This window comes from Cephus cinctus, unplaced genomic scaffold (genome assembly GCF_000341935.2).
Source record: "Cephus cinctus unplaced genomic scaffold, Ccin1 Ccin1_scaffold0867, whole genome shotgun sequence".
NCBI lineage: Eukaryota > Metazoa > Arthropoda > Insecta > Hymenoptera > Cephidae > Cephus > Cephus cinctus.
In genome coordinates, this window is record NW_014333451.1 from 203757 (window position 1) to 225129 (window position 21373).

A 21373-nucleotide genomic window follows, 5' to 3' on the forward strand; every position below is an offset into this window, starting at 1 on the left:
TTTTTTCAAAACCTACTCGAACCCGCCACATCGTGGATGGGCCAGGAGGACTTTGCCGAGCGTTTCGTACGAGGGACGAGTAAGTTTTTCCGCTGAAAATCCGTCACCGTAATTTCGCGAGCGGACGCTCCGTGAAGCCTCGGAAATTCTCGCGCGGCCCGTTATTACAAAAATAGAGATTTTCGTCGCGCGTCCTAAAGGGAATTCATTAAGGTATGAATAATGCGTCTGCGATGCCAAGGCTGCCGGAGCACCACCGTGCATACCGTGGCCTGCCCAAGGCATGGCCAGAGAGAGCGTATATAGGCAAGAAAGAAAAAGGGTGAGGAGGAGGAGAGCGCGGCTAAAATTAAAGCGGATTCGTCCTCCCCCTTCGCTCCGCCGTCCGTAGGCCCCGGAGTCCCGGAGTCGCTTAGCATTCACGGCCACCGCGCATGCTTTCCTTTGCGTGAGCTAGCAAACGAAAGGAGCGCGAGGGAGGGAAGGGTGGGGGGTGGGGAGAGAGATAGATAGACAAACTATATATACGTATAGAGAGCGGGGGAGAGAGAGAGGCAAAAAGGAAGTTAAAAAAGCCATGCAAATCATCCTCTAGTCCCTGCCGTCTATATAACTATATATCTACCCATACATTAAGGTACCTAAGCCAAGGGTACGTCGGGATAGGTACCGAGAGAAAAAAATTCAGTCCCTCTATCACGAGCCACTCTAGAGTCGCCATTTCTGATCCACCACCCCGTATAATCCAGAAGTCTCCCACTACAGTCGAGTGCTTACGCAACGATCGTCGCGATACAGCAGAAAGTGGCGGGAGGTGTTTGAAGAGTCGACGCAATGTTTCCTAGACTCATTATCTCAGTGAAGATTAAGCGGTACCGCGGAGCGTCGACGAGGACGACGGTAGTCGAGTGTACTGCCAGGTTAAAGAAATTTTGCAATCCGAGCAAAACTCGGTTACGCTCTACAGAGAGTATAAATCGCACTATACGTGCACAACGTACGGATGCAAGAAGATGATGGAAACAGTACGTTTCCTAGAGTTATCTCGAAATACACCTAGCCGGGTTAAATATGAGTGCGTGAGAGACTCCCTTGATCTCGTTTTTACTTCAGCGGGAGAGAGAGAGAGAGAGAGAGAGAGAGAGAGAGAGAGAGAGAGAACTAGAGGCTACGTGGCTCAGATGATAGAATATAGTAAACAGGGGTCAGAATATAGCAAAGTGAAGTGCGTAAGCCTGCTAAGAGACTGGATGGATGCGAGGCAGATGTCTTCCTAGTAGATGAAGGTGGCCAGGGTTTGGGAAGGTCCAGCTTGGTATAGCGGGAAGAGGAGGAGAGAGGGGAGAGAAGACCCCACACAGTAGCCGTTGACAAACGAGCGCCAGCTGAGTGGTCCGAGGGATGTGCCCTTTTGCCATTACTCGATATCTATGAATCGGCCTGTATTACTATATCTATATATAGAGTACAGAGACAGCGAGATCTCATCTCACGAGAGCATAAGATAGCTATATCCCAACCGAAGGGAGCCGGATGTTGATGATGTAGTGTCAGAATTACGGGTACGACGCTGTAGTGGAATTGCGGGACGCGAGGCGACGTTTCTTGTCCTTTTTTTTTTTATCGACGCCCATATTGCGACCGTTCGACCGGAAGTGCATTAGCGAGACGCGTGACGTTTCACTGTACATGTCCTGTGACTCCCTGACATAGATTCCGTCGTGAACGGAGAGCAAGCGGCGCGCGCGCGCCTCGGGGAAAACAGTCGTGGGAATACGAAAACGCGTGTTGGTCGTACGAGATATTTTGAAAAAAAAAAAAAAAAAAAAAAAAAAAATTATTCAGGCACGCAGTACGCGATACCTACGGGGACTCCAGGTTCTCTAACCCAGTTAGGACTCGTCGCCATTGTTCGATGTTGTTCTTACACTGGCTCGGTGGCATTAATTAGCTAATTGACCGAGGCGCACAGTTAATTAGTCTCCCGGCTCACGGCACACACGAGGTATGAAAACGATCGCATGAGCGCGTAGCACTGTGAAACATATCTATATATATATATGTTTGTAGTAGGTAAAATACGTATCGTCATATGTTTTAGAAACGCGACACCTGGGCTGTGGCGAAACGTCACGGTCGGAGTATGGCTGCAGCTGATGAATCAGAAGACCCGGACTGTTCCAGGGGCACGAAGCTCTGACTAAGGATCTAAGATGGACTCCTCGACGCACCGGAACTGTCTGGTACTTTGAACAAGTGAAATCCAAAGAGAGAAAAAAAGGCGGCTGAATGGATGGACGGAAGCGAATAGGCCGGACCTGTGAGAAAGAAGGAAAATACGTGTGAGGAGGTCAGGGGTTGCCGTGGGAGAGCTTGGCGAAGAAGGGCGAGAAGTTACGAGCGCAGGCAGTTACCTCCATGTACTTTATCACGATCCCCGTTATCAAGGAGCCCGGCTAACCCCCGCAGGTCGCGTCGCCACGTTTCCATGACAGTTTTCGGATTCTAAAGAATTTTTGTTGTCACCTTCCAACCGTCTATGTCCTACCTATACGTGTTTCTCTCTCTCTTTCTCATTATCATCGAACCCTTCGTCCTTGTTCAACTACTGCCGTCGCTACTGCTACCGGTGATGCCCAGAGATACCTACCTACTCTTTTACTCTCGGTTGGTGACTTCCGGTCTCCCAGCGCGGCCGCCACGAGGGCCAGTGGGGTGACGGTTAAGTCGGTGCCCATAAATTACGAAAATATCCCAGAGACCACTCGAACGTATTATTTCACTTCGGCGACAAATTTCACGGTGGAACGCGAACCCGTCGGCCGCCGGAAGTACGGAAAACGACTCCCCTTTTTCTCCGTCCGGTTTGAATTACTATCATCCCGCTGAGCATTGTCTATTGTGCCGTGGAATTATTTTATTAGCGGTTCTCATGCCGAGTTACGAAAAAAAAATTCCATCCGTGACCCGAGCGACCTCCGCGGAAAGGGGCAACCCGGTGATATCGCTGTAAGAAAAGGGAAAAAAAAAAACGTCAGCAACTACAGGCCGGTTCGCTGTTTCTAGGGAATTTCGTCGAGGCTCTTATTCCCCCAGGCATGAATTCACGGACGCAAACGGACGGTCGAATTAACGAGAGGACGCGAAGAGTCATCCTTACGTCATTTAGAAGGCAGCCGGTAACGTTTTCGACCCACGCTGTCATCACGGCCGGTTTGCCCATTTAATTCACGGCAAGTTTTTCGCTCCGGCGAGGTGACTTCTAGTCATTTTCGCGTGGACCTTGAGGCAGGGCGAGAAACGTTAAGAAAAAAAGAAGGTTTTAAGCAGAGACAAATACCAAACTCGAAACACAAAACAGCGATGGAGTCACCGAATAAAATGACAGTAGGCTTCGCCTAACGAGCGTATTACGTGCTTTTCGAAATAATGAATGCACCGAGCCAATACCCACGGAAAGATATGTATTTCGCGATTGCAACTTGTAAAATTGCTGAAACGTAAAATACCCAGCATCCCTCTCGCGCTTCGCGACACACACGTGTGAATCTGTCCGCGCATTGCGTGCAGGCGGGTTTCCAATTTGTATTGGTACAAGAGAATGACTGCTAGAAAGAACGAAGCTTGGGGTATAAAACAGAGGAGATGCAGAGCTGGCACGGACAGCAAGTGAGAGAGCGAGAAAGATAGAGAGAGAAAATGTAAAGAGATAGAAAAGGACAGAAACAGAGATAGACCAGAACCGCCTATACATCGTCGGCGATCAATATCTGTTTTTCAACTTGTTTCGATTCCGCGTTTCCATCTGTCCAGCCAGTCACGTTCCGTACCTCGTGCCGATACCCACTCGCACCAAGGGCCAATCAGGATGACTTTGACAGAAGAGTAACCAAAGACTTCCACTTTCCGTGAATAGAAAAAAAAAAAAAAAAAAAAAAAAAATTTAAAAAAAATTCGGCAGATCACGACAGTGGCGACACCTTTGCGGTTATGATCGATTCCACGCTCCGTTATGATCGATCCTTCAAACACGACGACAGGTTGCCGAATCGAAACCGTCCCAAGGTAAATTCCGGAGTACGGTACAATAATACTACCCAAGAGAATTCCCGCACGATTAGTCATCGGCGTCCGGCTAATTCAGGCGGCATGAATGAAATATCAATAAATCCAAGAGTGATTTAATTTATACGATTCGTAAGGCAATGGCGTAGGTCGTCGCCTCAAGTAAGAAAAAAAAAAAAAAAAAAAAAAACATTGCAAATTGTCAATGTCCGCCAAAAAGGCAATGGCGTAGGTCGTCGCCTCAAGTAAGAAAAAAAAAAAAAAAAAAAAAACACATTGCAAATTGTCAATGTCCGCCAAAAGCTCGGGTTACCATACGTCAATCGGCACCTGTATAATAAAGCCAGGCAGTAGTCGTAGAACCTGGGAAATATGAAATTCTCGCGTTAAAGCGGATATACAATGATTTCGGTACGAGTCATTTTCACGGCCCGTAACGTCGCGCGATGTGAACGGATCATTCGTTAGAAAAGATAAATAGCGCGGCGAAGACTGCAATAACGCGGAGTCAGTGATTTATTCAGATTTCATTCATGAAACGCTGTACCACTGGCCAACCTGGCCATACGTAAAGTCCCCGCGTAAATATAATACGCACGTATAAATTATGCGTATATCTATATGCAAGCGAGCAGAGCCTTATACGACGTGGCCGTAGCGATCGTAGCGAGCCCAATAACTTTCAAATGGACGACAGCTTTCCAATCCAGCTCATTAACATCAATGATGTTCCGTTGCAACACCCGGCGAAGATTGAGTAGACAGCCGTGGTTCTCATTCCGGTAAGAAAGGGCCACGTGCGATATCGTGCGTGAGACAGTAACGAAAGAAAAAATCAGGCAATCCCGTCTTCCTGGTCCAACCGATAGCAAACGATATAGGTATACGCAAAAAGTGCCAATATAAATGATCATGACGAGGACGTGCGACGGGCTAACGAATCTCCAGAAACGCATATGCGTGGAACGCACATGCGTATGTCGGTCGCGAGGCGCAACGTGGCCTTAATGTAGTTGCAGAACTGAGGCCCATTAACGCGCGTCCGCCGGTTGTTAAGAGTAAAGGAGGTTCAACAAGTAGCGACTTATTTGCTCCGTTCGGTGAGAACACGTGCGCAGCCTTAAAGGCAGTACACGGACGGTCGTCGCGAATTGTCGCTTGTGCAGCGTCCGACGGCGACTTTGAGATTCTTCGCAACGACTTTTTCTCAGCGACGTTATCGCCACCCGTGCAAGTCCCGTGCAGCCTGCACGTGGAGTATCTGCGCGTCCTAAAGGCGAATTTTCATCGCGAGCCCATTGCGAAATTTTACCGAGGTATTTCGCCCGTTTACATTCTTCCCCGCGTCTACTTTGCAGCCGTTGGTCGCTTCCGTAAACATTCCTTTTATTTTTACGCCGACGACGGCTCGCTTCCGCCGGCCGCGTTAATGAAAACGAGCCACAAGCACGACGAGACCGGAGCTTCCCTCTCGGGTGGCCTGACGCTCGGTTGCAGTCTGTCGCTATCGTGAAAATGTTCAATGCGATTTCAGCAACGCGCGTCTCCGTCGAACGAGAGACGCAGACAGAGTAGAAACCGTCGTGTTAATGAAAATGTATAGTTTCCGTTTTATACCCAATTTTCACTTTTTTCGACTATTTTCAAAAAAAAAAAAAAAAAAAAAACCAACGTAACTTCGCGTCCCGAGCGAATGTCACGGTCGTCGTTACGTGAGAAAAGGATTAAGGCTGTCCCCATCGCGAATAGTTCGCGTCAATTTATTACCAGAGCTCCGCTAAAATTAGCCAGGTTTCACTGTACGACCTGGTTTAAAGCTCGGTTTCTATGAAACGATCGATGGTCGCCCGTAGCGTACTGGCTTTTCCAAGACTAGCATTACCAGTCGAGCGACGATAAAAGAAGAAGCCTATAGATAATATCGCGCATTTTAAGAAACCGCGCTGCCTCGAACGACAAGGGGAGCTTTGGGATATCGCGTGAAAACGCGCCTTTAAAGTGACGGCTGATTTAAAATTAGAACGACGTCATCCAAGAATACCACTTGTGCATTATGTAAACAAACAACGTTCGTACGGCAAAAGTCCAGGGATGTCGGGACTGGCCCCCAGGGTGCGGAATCTCAAGACAGATCTTAATTCGCTGCTCTAATTGCCTTCGACGGTTTCCGCTTCCGGCATAAAGGAAAAGTTGAGGACCCTAACGCGCGTTCCTTGCCTGCGGAAACAATGGGAAACCCCCCGGCCACCCCCCGCCACTCCTGTCCGGCATCGAGCATCGCGACCATCAAGCTCACCGGGAGTACCGCAACCAGGAGTACACAAGGATGAAGAGGAGAAGGAGAAGGAAGAAGAAAAAGATAGAAAGCGCGATGATGACGTGGAAGTGCAATGAACGTACTCTAACTAGAACTTCATCTGAAACTGGAACGTGGCTTTGCCGAGGATATTATTGTGAAGAATGAAACGTGACGGCCAGGAGAAGCGTTTACCGTAGCATTATGTCAGCGTAAAATAAAACGTGAGTCCGCGGAGGGAGGGGAAGGCGTGTGCATGGACGTACAGAAAAGTCAGGAAGCCATGAGGGAGCGAGAGAGCACAAATAAAGAAAAAAGATAAAATAGAAGTACGATATACATACATATATACATGTGTGTATATTCAGAAAGAAGAAAAGGGAACGAAGTGAAGCAATATTTGCACGTACGCGGTGAATCGACTGGCCGGGTTGGAATTTTCTTCTGAAAACGAAACGTTACTGTCATTGCGAAATTATATAATAAAAGTATGTAAAAGCAGCATGCCGAGTGAACTCAGGACGTCTCTTCACAGAGGGTGGTATATAATCGAAATTCCGGCAGTCACCGTTGGTGGCAATGAACCACAGAAGGAAAATGAAATTCCCTGAAATGTCCACTGACGATTTGACGAGGTGCCCGATCCAAGAGAGCACGTGGGCTAATTTACCCCGTCAGACTGTTATTGCTTTCTACCTGACATTTCCCTCTGCCCGTGGTCGAACGGTACCTCATAAAGCGCATACGAGCTCGCACCGTATACAGTAATGCATGCGGGCCCAATTTTAACAGCGATTCGCCTCACCGCGAAAACCGAGAATTGCCCTGAAATACGGTGGGCAATAACCTGAATTCAATTGGTACCGTCAAGATGCTCGTATCGTTTCGAAGCCACAGAGTTAACATAAAGGGAATGAAAAATACGTGAAAAAGGGGGCCCGGTAGAAGAGAGCCGATGTGTCTTAGGGTCCGGAACAAATGGCAGGACATGCGTGCAGCCCAAAGCGGAATTTCATGAAAGTATACAATTTCACGGATACACGAATAAAGGGAAACGGAAAAGCGTACTACGCCCGGCACTAGCCGTTGCCTAACGAGGTATCCGGGATAGACAAGTACATTATCCTGGTGAGATTCGAATGTACGAGCGAGCACGTGTCCGCACGTGGTATTTCTCATCCATATCCTACATATAAATATACGTATAAAAATGCAGAGCTCATAACGGAGCCTAGCCACGGAAAGCCACATTTATGGAAATATTTCATTTATTCCTCGACTAATATCCCCGGATACCCAATGACGTAGCACAGCACATACCATAACCATACGCTATGATACTTCGGTGATGTTTATTTTCAGAGAGAAGAAGCTTGGCTTCTCGCCTCTTCGGTTCTTCGCCATTAGCTCGGCGCTCACCATAGGTATATAAATTTATCCTGCCGCTTCCGGTTTAGAGTTCAGCCAACCCTCCAGGTTCAATTTCCACTGCGCATACCCATACACCGTGCCGTCCAAGATTCACGTGGGCGATACGGCCGAATTTCTTTATTTCTCTTTTCCCTGACGTATTCTCTTCCAGTGGCCGACTCCAGGTGCGTCACCCAGCTGGATGCCGACCTGGTAACATCTGTCGACCTATTGATTCGGCCAGCTGTGTTCTCGCTACGAATATTTGCGCATTGCTCGCCAGCGGAGATATGCAAGCTCGCGAACCACCCAGGCAGTGAAAAGGTGCCGAAGGAAATCATAGCCAGCAAGTGACGGGAGGTCAGGTAAGCCAGTCTACGCACTTGCAGGATGTATTTAACTTTTCGTGGCTTCTCTGTAATTCAACACAAAAAAAAAAGACAATTGTCACCCAGCCCTTTTTTCCTTTTGACTCTTCCGGGCCATTTGTTTGATTTTCGTGAAGAGATAGAAGGAAGGAGGTTGGGTCATCGAAGATTAATAACAATACGACGTACCACGGGCGTCTCCTACAATGCATCTTTCGCATCGCTCATATCGCGACTGCGACGGCGGTTTCCATTGTACCTGAGAACTATTGTTTCTCGTCCCGTCAGTTTTCACTACGTCGGCAGGGAGCAGTCGAAACAAAAGAGTTACGTCGAGCCATTCACCAAACGCTTTTGTGCGTTTAGAGATATTCTTATTCTAATCCTGTGAATGGCGCTCGACGTCCAGAACGGAGCGTCGCGCGTTGCGAGACCGCCTTGTTGCTTCGTACCTCCCTTTTAACCACGACTGAGCGCGACTTCCTAGACATTTGCCAGGAGTGCCCGGGGACTTTTGCCTCCTTACGAAATAAATAACAGGTTACGCGGTGCCACGATTGCCATAGGTGCATGTACACGTGCATACGTCGGATGACACAGGACAATGGAAACGTCGTTGGAATATCAACAGTACTTTTTCCTCCCTACTCGACACGTCGCTCGACCGATTAAAGTCGACCGCATTTCATTTCCCCGCCATTCTTCCTCTTCCTCTATTCAACCCCGCAGGAAATATCGTCACTTTCGTGCCTTCCATTCACCTGCCCGGCGTAACCGGCAATCGGGATAGGATCCAGTGGAAATAGTAATAAAGGGCCGGGTAGTTGGGAACGAGGCTCTGTAGGATCGGGAGACTCGCATAATTAATAAAATCATGTGACGTTAACGACGGGAAGCATAAAGAGACGTATTATACACGCGGTATACGGATATAAGAGTAGCTTTAAATTACATCACGGACTAAGCGTCACGTAAACAGCTGTACGAAAAGTAGGAATACGATTTCGCGCAATTAATACCAGCAATGCTAATACCATATAACGTTAATAGGTTATCGCGTATCCCGTGTTTCGCGTCTATAAAAGAAATTTTTGCAATATCGCAAATATTTGTCCGTATACGCGAAACCCTGCGAATCGCAAAGTGCACGAGCGCTAAACGAATCGCAACAAAAGCCCATCCGATCAGCGGAGCGTAATTACTCTCGGGTCTCGGGGCAATATCGGTAATCAAAGTACTCTTCCGCGACTTCGAGTCCGCTAACGGCGAAAATCCAATTTGCCATGGCGGCAACTACTAGCAAAACCAGCCCGGCCACCGATTTTGCTCTCTGCTCTACGAACAATCCACCCTCTCCCGGCTTCGTCCCTCTCGCACACGAGAGCCGCCATCTGCCCGAAGCAGAACCCGCCAGAGACAGAGACACCGAGAGGAGAAGCGCGGACTTTATTTCCCACTACTTTCCAATTCATCGGGCATATCGAATATTTAGCAAGCTCTTTTTGCTGCCGGCGCGTATATATAAATATTTAATTTCGTTCGGTCCTGCCGTCACGACGGCGACGCCGAAACGTCCGCCCCCGACGTCAACCGCGACGACGACGCTACACTAATGTCAAAAGCGACGTCGCTAAACGTCCACTGCTCGCGCGTGGGAACCAAGCTGATCTGACAGTTCAGTCGGAGTGACTACGTGGCCGCGTGCCTTCGACTTTAAGACTTCGTCCACAAGAGGCTTATACCGGTTCCCCGTGGTGTATAGATATATATATTTGTTATCCTTCTCTCTCACTCTTCGCTAAATACACTTGCTTGCTTCTTGTCCTTCTCGCTCTCCGGCGAGTATCCACTAACGAAGCGAAGGACAGACCGAGGCGAAAAAGGACAGCGCGTAATGTCACGCATGGCTACGCACCTTAGCGTACGTCGCAGGACGCGCGCGTACGCGCTCACTCACGCTCACGAGTCTCAGGCGAAGAGACGTGCACGTGTACAGCGTGCGTAAAGCCCTTGGAATTCCAGGGGCCACGCGAACTACGTGAAAATCGTGAGGAACGGACAGACACGGAGGATAGGGACATTCTCTCGTGGGGATTCGATAGACCAGAGCGAAGCTGATGATAGTGGTAGAGAGGTATATGTATATATAGAGCGAGTATCTCGTGGTCTGGACCACGGGTATATAGTAACAGTAAGTTCTACTACTGGATGGCACTATGGTTGGTAGTTTAAGGTATTACTGTAACGTGAGGTGGAGTCAGGTTAGGTTATAGAGGAGAACAGTGTAAAGAGTGAAGGTGCCATAATGGAATTCTTAAACGCAGCAGAATACAGAAGACAGTATAGAGTTATCGATGGCGGTTTTTCTTCTTACCTGTTGCCAGTGATCCTCTAGAGACGGCTGGGCCGAAAAGTATCCGGTATCGTGTATGTCCTGCAATTCTCGAAATATGTTCCCACTCGGCAGGATATCCATGGTTACGGGCTGAATTGTTAATAACGACGTAACCGGCTGGCACAACAGTAACACCGTAACGGAGTCGGAGAAACGCGCGCGACACTTACTATACAAACTACGCGTGGCAACTTGTACGACGACGACGATGACAACAATAACAACAATAACGACGACGAAGACGGCGAATACGTCAAAGATGAGGACCCGAGCGACAACAATGTGCCGCGCACGTATTTGCAGAGAAGCAGGTAGCTACGCGCACACGTATGTAGCATCGAAGCTTCCTTATCAGCGTTACGCGAGGTTACACCGGTCGTATTTTCGACGCGTGTATATGGACATATAGTGTGTTGTGGGTGTAGGTAATAAAAATGAGGCCTCGAGCTGGAGCGAGCGCGCGGGCGCGCTCGCTTACCGGGATATAATTAAGGGAAAAAATTTAAAAGAATTGGAAAGAGACGGAGGGTCGGAGGTAGATTGTAGGAAACACGATGGATTTATTTCTTAAACAAAATATAACTCCGGCTTTTTCACGAGACACTTGAGAGAGACACGCGACACGACGTCGTAGACTCGGTTTCGTAGCGGCTCGGACTCGGCGCGCCGATCAGAGTAAACTTTCGAAGGTACTCGCAGAGTATTCTGTCTGTTTGACGTCGCGCCGTGAGGACGAAGCACTCGCGCCAGTATCCATCATATGCAAAGGTGTTTTGTATCCGTCGCGACGACGTAGCGTTGAAACGCCGGCTCGCGCGTCACAGCACACGAGGGATCACCGGCTACGACCGATACCTTCTTCACTCGCGCCAACCATTCGACGAAGATTTCCCATGAGGCACTGCTCCGGTGCGCCTACCACATTATCTCACATGCACTGACCACGGTCTACGACACTTATTATTTATTATGTCACTAAAACCGGACTCGTGCCCGACAAGATGTTCCTTTATCGGTACTCGAACACTGCGCAGCCCGGCAAGAATCCCTCTCGCCAAAGCGTACAAACTCTTCCGCGCGGACGCCGACGAGTGACTGACGTTCCCTTGCCTTGAGCGAGTGCGAGGGAACCCGAAAGCCGCCGAGGATCGCCGAGGACACACGAGCGGGTCCCGTGCCGGCGACGCTTTATCGCAACCGGCTGCCGCTCGATGTCGGGGCAGCACCGCTCGGCGTCGCGACATTTTCCACGACTCCTTACCTCCTGCCTTCTCCTCTCCCACGCTCCTTCTTATTACTCCTCTCTATCCCAGTATCATCTTCACCACACGGTATATCTATACTTTCATTCCAGTGCCAGCAGCACCATCTACTCTACCATCCAGCGTGCTTGTCCCGTTACTATCCTCGTACCGCTACCTACGTATAGCCCTATATAAGTATACCTCTCCTAATATCCTTATCTCATCTAAAATCTTTCAACCATTCCTTTTATCGGCGGAAGCCGTCTCGAGACTCGAGAGAAAGAGAAAAGATATTCCTTGTCCCCCGTTCTAGAGAAACTCTCAAGGAAAGGGAACGCCACGCTGGCTACTAAAGCGAATAGGGAAACAATCTTAACGGTGACATTCCGAATCCCTCGCCGGCTACTGCCGTTTGACATTTCTCTGTTATACAGTGGCAATTCACCTCTTACTTATCGAGCACTGTAAATCGCCTGCGCCGTACGTACAGTGCTGCCGATAGGCACTGTGCACTGTATAGGTGCACTGTACCTCCCTGACCGTACTCCCGACTGAATTTCTAAACGGGGACAAGAGGACTCGCTCTAACGAGGTCAATACTCGTCTCCTTACTACTCCTATCTGTAGTCAATGAAATTTGCAGGTCATTGACCAAAAGGTCACTACGCTCAATGCATCCTCGGCAACCGGTGTTCCACGTTAATGCTTCCGTGCGAAGTCGTACAGAATTCCGCAGAGACACGTGAGCCTCTACTAACCGATTTACCGGCACGGCTTATTCACCTGGTAAAAATGTATAAACAGCCTGGAAGGTCGGGCGCTTTGCGAATTAAAGATCAGCGAGTTACAACGCGCCAGTGACTCAGCCGAGCGTCACCGGCCGGACTCGACGCCAGGGCGCACCAGATGAATGTGTCGGATAGTGATTCATGGATTCTGCGCCTTAGCTCAAAAGCTATTTTATAGCGTTCCTGGAGCACTCGATAATGTCTGATTAGATACGTAAGCCGGGCTTCGTTCGTGACGAATGGAATTAGGACAGGGACGGTCTTATCGACTGCGGTTTCCGTTCGTCTATCCCAACGTCGATCTTCTTCCTGCCACGTTATATTGACTTTTATCTTCTTTCCAACTCGCGCGACGTCCTCTCTCTCTCCTTACACTCACCAGCCCTGACACGGGGTCGTAGCTTGTCTACGTTCCACTGTCCTCCTTTCCCATGGATGTACAACGTATTCTACTCTCGGGTGCAGTGCTACAGGGTGACTTGTATATCCGCACCATAAATATACCGTAGGAACGGTTGGTCCTGCTTTTTGGACTGGAGCCCAGCAGCACTCAGGCGCTTTTGGCTAGAGGATGTAACGTTGCGTCGATTGTCGGTTGAACTTTGACCTTAGGCGTATTCTGATTCACAAAATCGCAAATTTCGGACATAACGAAACGTAAATAAATAACCGAAGCCATTAACACGGCAGTGTAAGGCAGCTCGTGGACGAGTGGGCCTGGAGGACGACTGAAGAGTGCGTGGGAGAGAGAGAGAGAGAGAGAGAAGGAGGTTTCGTAAAAGGAGGGTGATGGGCCTGGAGCAAGAGGGAGACACGCTTGTCAAGAGGGACACCAAGGGTAGTAGATATCAGGTTGGTGCGAGGCGAGCTAATAGCGTTCATTAGTCTTCAAAGCTTTTGCTAATTCTCTTCGTCCAATTGAAGCTTTAATCGCGTCGTAAAATATTCAAGCAAATTAAAAGTATCGGATGATCCTATGGCCGACGGCATTACCGAAATTGTGATTTTTTATTGCGATTTTCCAACTTTTTTTTTTTTTCACCTAACGTTAAGCGACGATCACGAACGTTGTTTAGTATCAGCCACGTGGTGGTAATGGTAAAGAATAAAAAAAAAATTTTGTAAAATTCATCTCACGATTATTATAACGTCAAAATTCTAGATCTGTATTTGAAAAGTAGCATTAAAATTTTTTTTTCCAGATTCAACGTCCCTTTTTCTTTTTTTGAAATTCCGAATACTTTAAACCAAAAAGGAAAAGCAGCGAATTAATATTCTGCGCAAGCATACTATGGTGGTTTGCATAGTGTTTTTAGTTTCTTTAAAAACATGGCCGATAGCCATGCCAGCGCTGCGAGTGTATCCTTGCCAATTCCGCAGAGAAGCGTAAGTCGAACGTGCGAGCGGCGTCGCGGTAAGAAATATGCAGACTGACGTAATTCTCGTTGCATAATGGCCGCGTTACAAAGGCCCCACGGATAGTTCTACTTGCAAGGGGACTATTCGTGTCAACTATTATTCTCCGGTTGAGACAGTCAATGCACATTCGCATCCTTGAAGTCGAGAATTAGTGGAACGAGGACGCGATATACCGACGTCGAATTCGAGAGGATCGACCAATTCCAAGTGACTCGTTCGTATACGTATTCAATGATACGTATGAAAATTCACATAGCGTATATTATACTTTGATACTGCGAGCACGTCTGTAGATACGTGTATATCCGTCTGCCATGGGGTTTCATAATTATTAACGTACCCGACGCTAAAATCTATAATCCCATAATCCTATCGTGCCGGACAGATGGCTGCGGTAAGCCGCATTCAAATCCATGTGGCGTACAGGCCGCGCGCGATGCTTCTTAAAGTGGATAACCACTTTCTGAAAGATTCAGTATATATGAAAATCCTAAGGGAACCGTAGACCGGGTATGTAAGTCAGATCAGTGTACACGGTAGAATCGTCCGAGCGACGTACGAGGTGGGATAAAATGAAATTTAATGTATAATAATTATTAACGCTTTTTCGTCAAGGACTTCGGCTGTTTCTTCTTTTAATTAATTAAGCATATCGTCATTGGTCACGGTGTACAAGTTCCTCGATTTATTATAACACCGAAAGTTTTTCGCCCCTGGCCTCTTTTCCATTGGCGTTATATACGAGATACGAAAATTAACTTGTGTGTAGATGTATGGTATAACGTTTAAAAATCTCCATTTATATTATGTGGAAAAAAAAGTTATCTCGGCAGGACCGAAAATATTCACAGGACAAAGAGCTCCCGACGGTGCGCACGGAAGCATCAATTAGATGAGAGGCTACTTGCCTGAGGGCTGGAAACGCGTTGTCTCGAGATAAGTACGTACACAAAATAAGTGGGGCTGTTACGGGTAAAGGGTTGAATGGTGTACAGGAGAGGATGGAACGAATGAATGGAATCGAAAGAAATATGGAATAATTATTTAGCTTTTTTTTTTAATATTTTTTTTTTTGAGGTACGAGAATTTATTTTTACCTCTTGGACTTTAGGATAAAAAGGAATGTAATAGGGTTTAAAGTGTAATGCAGGTTAGAGAAGGTGGTATTAATATTTTTTTGTGGGATCCAGTCGCGTATTCAAGAAGGGCATTAACACAGGGTCCCGGGTCCTGTCAAAGGGAATTTTCAGGGCCAGTGGCGCCCAACGCATCACAAAAAACTACCCTTACACTAATCCCTGCACCTGATCACCAGAGCCTGAATTAGAGTCCCCTACGGTAGTCACCTGTTTCGGGTCTATGGACCCGTGAGTCAGGGTTGGGAAGGTGCGCCCTCTAAAATCTCAGTCCAAGAGTGTTAGAGTGACGTTAAGGGTGGTATAGTAGACGGGGGGAAGTGACACCCTTCTTACCGAGCTCCGAGCCCCTTCGTCCCACTGGCCCTTTTTCGACTCCTCGGCTGTCTGCTCCTTAGGGACAGATTGTGGTCTGGTCGAATAATAGAAGCAGCCCAGACCAACCACCGCCCCCTGAAAATTTCAAACACCTTGCAGTTTTACGGGGACGCGTATTTTCCGGAAAATCCTATTAGGCTCGTAGCTACCGGGGGTGCGAAAAAAATATATATACACGTATACAACGATCTAACCCGGCTATATGTATAGATATGCAGTACCACGTAAAAGACATATCTTGGTAATACCACAAATCCCAGCACTCCGTAGCTGGACTAAGGGTTAGCATTGCGCTTTACGGAAACCCTACTGGTGAATAAAAATAAACGTTAGATCCTCCCTTCGAGTTGATATTCACCCGTAGGGGCTATTTGTCATAACTTTTTCTTTTTAACCCAGATTGTTACTCCCTGTAATCAAGTAAAGGTATTTCAAGGAAACCCAAAGGCATAATCTTCGTCCTAAGGGAAATTTTAATTGCGAACGCATTTTTTAAAGATTTTTCCCAACTGCCCCTCCGGGCCATCGTGACGACGTACCGTCAGAGGAATTTCAAATTATAAGTTGTCCGTACGGTCGGACGTCCTATCAAAGTCCCGCGAAGGTCACGTATCTCTATCCGTGAATAATTTAATTCTCCTGGTAGAACAGCCATCCCTCCACTGATTCCTCCTCGTCTAAATTTGTATGTACCTGTTTCTAATGAAATTCGTGTACCCTTGCGAGCAGGGACGAAGGGGAACACGTGGCAATGGTTTCGGCGAAGTCGTCGCGACGCTTGACGTATACGCGCTACTCGCACGGCTCTCAATCTCGCTGTTTGCCTGCGTATCTGCGTGCGCCCTTTTTTCTCTCCCGCACTCCGGGCAAAGTGTTGGGTAAACCTAGGCACCCTTGTAGGTTGCGTCGAGTCTGATTGATGTACGTCGTTTATACTTAGCCTCCTCTTTTCCATCCCTTCGACGCAGAGCGTCACTCTCTCTCTCTCTCTCTCTCTCTCTCCTAGCCTCGACACGCACCGCCAACCCGTTACCGACTATTCCAGGCTCCTCGAGTATCCTTCTTACCCCTTCTATCTAGATTCTTTGCTCTCTCTCTCTCTCTCTCTCTCTCTCTCTCTCTCTCTCTCTCTCTCTCACACACACACACACACACACTGGTTTCCTCTTTCACAGCTACGTTACGCACACGGCTAAGCGTCCCGACGCCGAATCCTCTCTTAGAGACGCCGGCACTACTGATGCTGACATACGGCTTTCGTAGTTACCGATAGTCACTCGAGTAAGGGTGCCTTCACACGAGTAACCAAGATTCGCCTACCCCCTGTGCTAGGAACCCCCTGGCTAAAGAACCCACGAAGAAAACATGCTGAGAAGGAATAGCGCGCGACCTTCCTTTCGGCTCTTCCGTTCTACCAGCCTGCAGCACGTGGGGAGATACCGTTCTCTTGGGCAAGCATTTTTTCGCCCCCTCCAGATACCCTGTCGCAAACTCAGCTTGCGTTCACCCTTAAGAAAATGCAGAGCGTACCTATGCCCTATACTACCCAGCAATAAGGGATGTAAGATAATCGTGTATTCTTGCACACGGAGAGCGCCGAGCAGCGTCGAAGGTTTCTTGGAGTTTCTTGGAGTGTCTTCTTTTTCATTCCCATCTCTTTTTCTTTTCTTCCCTTCATTTTCTTATTCCCACTGGATGATTCCACGGGGGGTCCAAGCGGCCAGATAAGATTTTCAACGCTCGGCCCGATCCTCTATCTTCACTTTAGAGACAAGTACGCATATCTACTGCAAGGAATTTCACTTAGCCGAAATGCCGGAAAGTCCCATAGAGGTAGCGCCTTAAGGTCGGTACGAAGGTGGGAAAAGGAGAGAGAGAGAGAGAAAAAAAGAGAAAGAGAGACGAAGGCACGTCGTGGGGATTGGAGCAAACATCGTGTTTTCCAAGATTTCGTCCTGTTTACTGAAATACGGTCGCTACCGTTGCGTATAGGTATGGCGGCAATCTTTCGCCATGGCGGAGGCAGGGGGGAACAGTACGAGGAAAAAAGATACGCAACAAGAAACCGTGCTTTAATGGATGAAGTGGGTTTTCAGTTACGCGGGACAGTATTACCGAGGCCATTTTTTTCACTTCCTCCTCCCTTCTTCTTCTTCTTCTCCTTTCCCGTCCCAGCTCTACACTTTTTTCCATGTCCCTTTATTCCTGCTTTTTTTCTCTTTTTCTCTAATCGCCCGGAAGCAAACAAGATACCGACGAAATACTGTCCTTTCGTGTATGCTATATGCAGTTGTTCAGGCTTTCGTGGAACTATGGGCTCGTAGTCATTGGACGCACGATAACGAGACGCGAGGCCAGCAGGAATACGTCATTCTTGAGTAATAGACATAGCAGTCAGAAAGCATAAGGTAGATGAGTCATCGGTGCTCGTGAGAGAAAATGCGACAAGTATAACTTAGGGGCAATTAAATAATAATTAATTAAAGCGAAATTTTCCACAAACGGAAATCGAGACCCTCTTGGAGAATATTGATAAATAAATTAAATTTATATACGTATACGCTATAGTATATGTACTATATTATATTTACTATAGTGCATATATATATATATATATATATATATATATATATATATATATATATTGATGAATACTACTATTCTTAAGAACAAGACCTTCTTAACCCCTTTCTGCTTCGTAGTCGCATTTCCCTTAACTCGTACCAACTGTGCGGGATAGGTAGGGGGGAGAGGGGGAATACTTTACGCAACGATAAAATTCATCCCCTCGCACAGAGTAGAAAAAAAAACGATGGGGTTAACTCCGCACTACAGGTTAGGTTCTCTCGGAGAAAGGGGTCACGACACAGCGGAAGGTTAGACGAGCGGCGAAGGGTGGTCGCGAAAGGGGAGTTAAACTCAAAATAAGATAAAACGAATTTTTCCAGCGTCACTGCAACGAGAAAACGCCCCCGTTAACAGAGTTTTGAAAAAGTTTAAGTTTATTACCGACACGAAGTCTCCTCGCCGTCCTTCCCTTCGTACAACGAAGGCGCCGTAGTCTTTGTTCGAATTGTCGCTGAATTTTCTAGCTCAGCCGATTAAACGGTGACGCTTACCTAGGGCCAGTGTACCATACACGTAATACACTGTGGGTGTATAAGGCCAGTATGACCTTTGACCCCCGACGAGAAGTTCGTTACGTCATCCACGTGACAAAAATACGTCGCATCCAACAGCGTGCCGATAATTTTGCGTCAGGTTTCTTACGTAGATGGGGGTACTTCGATAAATCCAGGGATACCTACTGCCGGGATGCTGGATCCGAGTGTTCGCGAGGGGTGGCCAAAGGTTCAGCCGGGGTTGAAACACGGTACGCGGAGTCGCGTTGAGCTAGATGAATCGGCGATCGTTTATCGTTCTTAACGCCAGAGGGCTCACTGGCAGCGTTGATATTCACCGACTGATGCCGTAAAAATTGCCCGATTAGTTCTCTCCCTCATGGTAACACCGGTTCACCCCTGCGCCAGCACCTCCCCGCCATCAGCAACCCCTTGCACCCTGTGTCCCTCGCGCTCCCACTCGCTCCCTCTCGCTCTCTCCTGTTTGGGCTCTGCGCTCGGGGAGTCTCGCGGGAATTGGGAACTGGCGGGTAAGAGTGAGACGGAGGATACGAAAGTACTGACGGACGAAGAGAGACAAAGCGAAGCTTCTAGACATAATTTGTTTTCATTAATTAGGATTTTCCCTAAGAGAAATTAGCCCTCCGCTAACCGCGGTCGATACCCTATTAATTATTTCGACCGTCTTCCAGTATCCTTTAGATACTTTTTCTTTTATTTCATTCGTCTCGCGATATTTTTCTTTTCCATTGTCTCTCACGTGCATACAGCAATCGACGTAGGGTCTTACGCTGCACGTGGAAAGGAAACCCATTAGGTTCCTTTAGTAGGATAATAACAAGGGATGTGTATAACGCTACAGTGGGATGTCGTAAGAGTGTTAAAAGCACGGAGACGTCTGTCTAATTCTGTAAGAAGACGAAGGAAGGGAAAGAAGAGACGGAGGGGCGGAGCTGCCGAAGAAAAGGAAGAGACCATTACGAGAATCGGCGTACATTATAAATGAGACGAAATGAAATCTACGTTAAAAGGAACGTCGAAGCGTGGCAGCGGAGTGAGGGTCGCGGGAGGTTGGCCGCCCTGGAAAAGAGCGTCGCACAAAAGGCGCGTCGTCGCTTCTGAGCCCGAGCGAAGACGCTGCGCACGGCGTCCTTGATAATGTAGCAGACGCTGGAAAAAAGGGCTGGCGTCGCTGAACTGAGGGTAGAGTGGCTTAAGGCTTCTTAGTAATTCGTTCTTGCGCGATGCTCGTGCATATGTATACATATGGGTAGAGATACATATGCATATGTAGCTATGGAAACTGTGTAACGTCAGCTGAGCGTTATGGCTAGGCTGACGGTACTAAAGAGTGAACGCTGGTAGATCGAGGTGGATGCTGCTAGATCACATCCCTGGCTGGTCCATTGGCAACGTTGCTGACGTGTCAGGGGTGGTACTGGAGGTGGTAGTGGTGCTGGTGATTCCGCGAACGGTCGGCCAAAAGCCACGTAAACTTCCAACCCCGATGGCTCCTTCATACAAGACTTTTATCGCGCAGAAACATTTACCGGGGCGTCCATTTGCATGCAAACGCGATCGCGTCCCGTCTTTCCGGCTTCGTTTTGGGTCTCGGTGCACGAGCCCCCATTTAGCCTGAGCTCTCTCTCTTCCGTTTCCTTCTCCCGTCGCTCCGTCGCCTCGTTGCGAAATTCGTGATCGCGCCACGGGAGTCTTTCATCTTTCGTTGTTCCTTGGCGCTTGGACGTGCGAAGCCCAGTAAGGTGACGAGAAGGAGGAATCGCGGCACTTTGAAATCTTATTTCGAGTAGAGGAATGGGAAATTTTACTAATTCGGTTGGATGCTTATCCACGCAAATTCGCGGAATTGCACTTTGGTGACGGTAACGATTAAGTGGTCGATGCCCGAAATAAAAAAAAAATATTTTGCATTTGAAAAAAAAAAATAATTATTATTTTGCGAGATGAGGACCCTGAAGATGCTAAGGTGTATTATGTCTGTGGAATATAGGACGCGCTATTGTAGTCGGTGAAGTCGCAGTCCCATAATCGTTAGGTTAATCGTTACGCGGTCGCAGGCCATTAAAGGTTGGTCTCGCCGGAATCGCTACTAGAAAAGTTAATTCGCCGCAACATTTTTTTTCTTCTCTTCAATGCCAAGGGAGATATCCAACGCGAGGGACCATCGAGCATCCTTACAACACCCTCAGGCACTCTTAGCCTGACCGTCTAATGTCACTTGTGGGAAAACTCTTCCCGGAGAAGTTGAAAGCTGGAATAAGACGAAGACGCGAACGAGGGTACGGAGAACGAAAGGAGCCAGGACGCGGGAGACGTATTAGAGTCTGGACTACTAGTCGTTCTTCTAGGCAGGGTTCTCTCTCTCTCTCTTTTTCTCTCTTCCGTCTGGTTGGATATGCAGAGCAGGGCCAGTCATTTGTAACCCTGAGCTTCGCGTCTAGTGAGCTTTTCGCAGCCAGCATCATGCCGGCCACCCATCTTCTCCCTCCTTCCATCCCTCTTACTCCCACTTTACAAGCCTTACGATCAACTTGGCATCTCTCTCTCGCTCCTATCCTCCAGACCTCCTATATCCATCTCCCTTTGGCTCTCTCCATCATCCACGTCTCTGGCTTCTATATCTATCCTCTTTGTCAGCCTTCTCTCGAGTCCTGGCACAGCATCCCCATAGGTCCATGAGTTCTCTTAGGGGTCTCCGGACGGGTAGTGACGTCACGCGGGACGTATCACC

At 48.0% G+C, this 21373-nt stretch overlaps 1 protein-coding gene across 2 annotated transcripts in view; it reads right to left on the minus strand.

Moving 5' to 3' along the window:
• Positions 1 to 21373, minus strand: part of LOC107271027 (Krueppel-like factor luna) — a 175161-nt gene that overhangs the window by 139480 nt on the left and 14308 nt on the right. The window contains exon 1 of one of the 2 annotated variants that reach the window (XM_015746589.2): positions 10514 to 11638. The exons of the other annotated variant lie outside the window; for it this stretch is intronic. Within the exon in view, the coding sequence (XP_015602075.1) occupies positions 10514 to 10615 (102 nt within the window). The 5' untranslated portion in view covers positions 10616 to 11638. Of the gene's footprint in view, positions 1 to 10513; positions 11639 to 21373 lie in introns of those variants that run through there. 2 annotated transcript variants of the gene reach the window in all.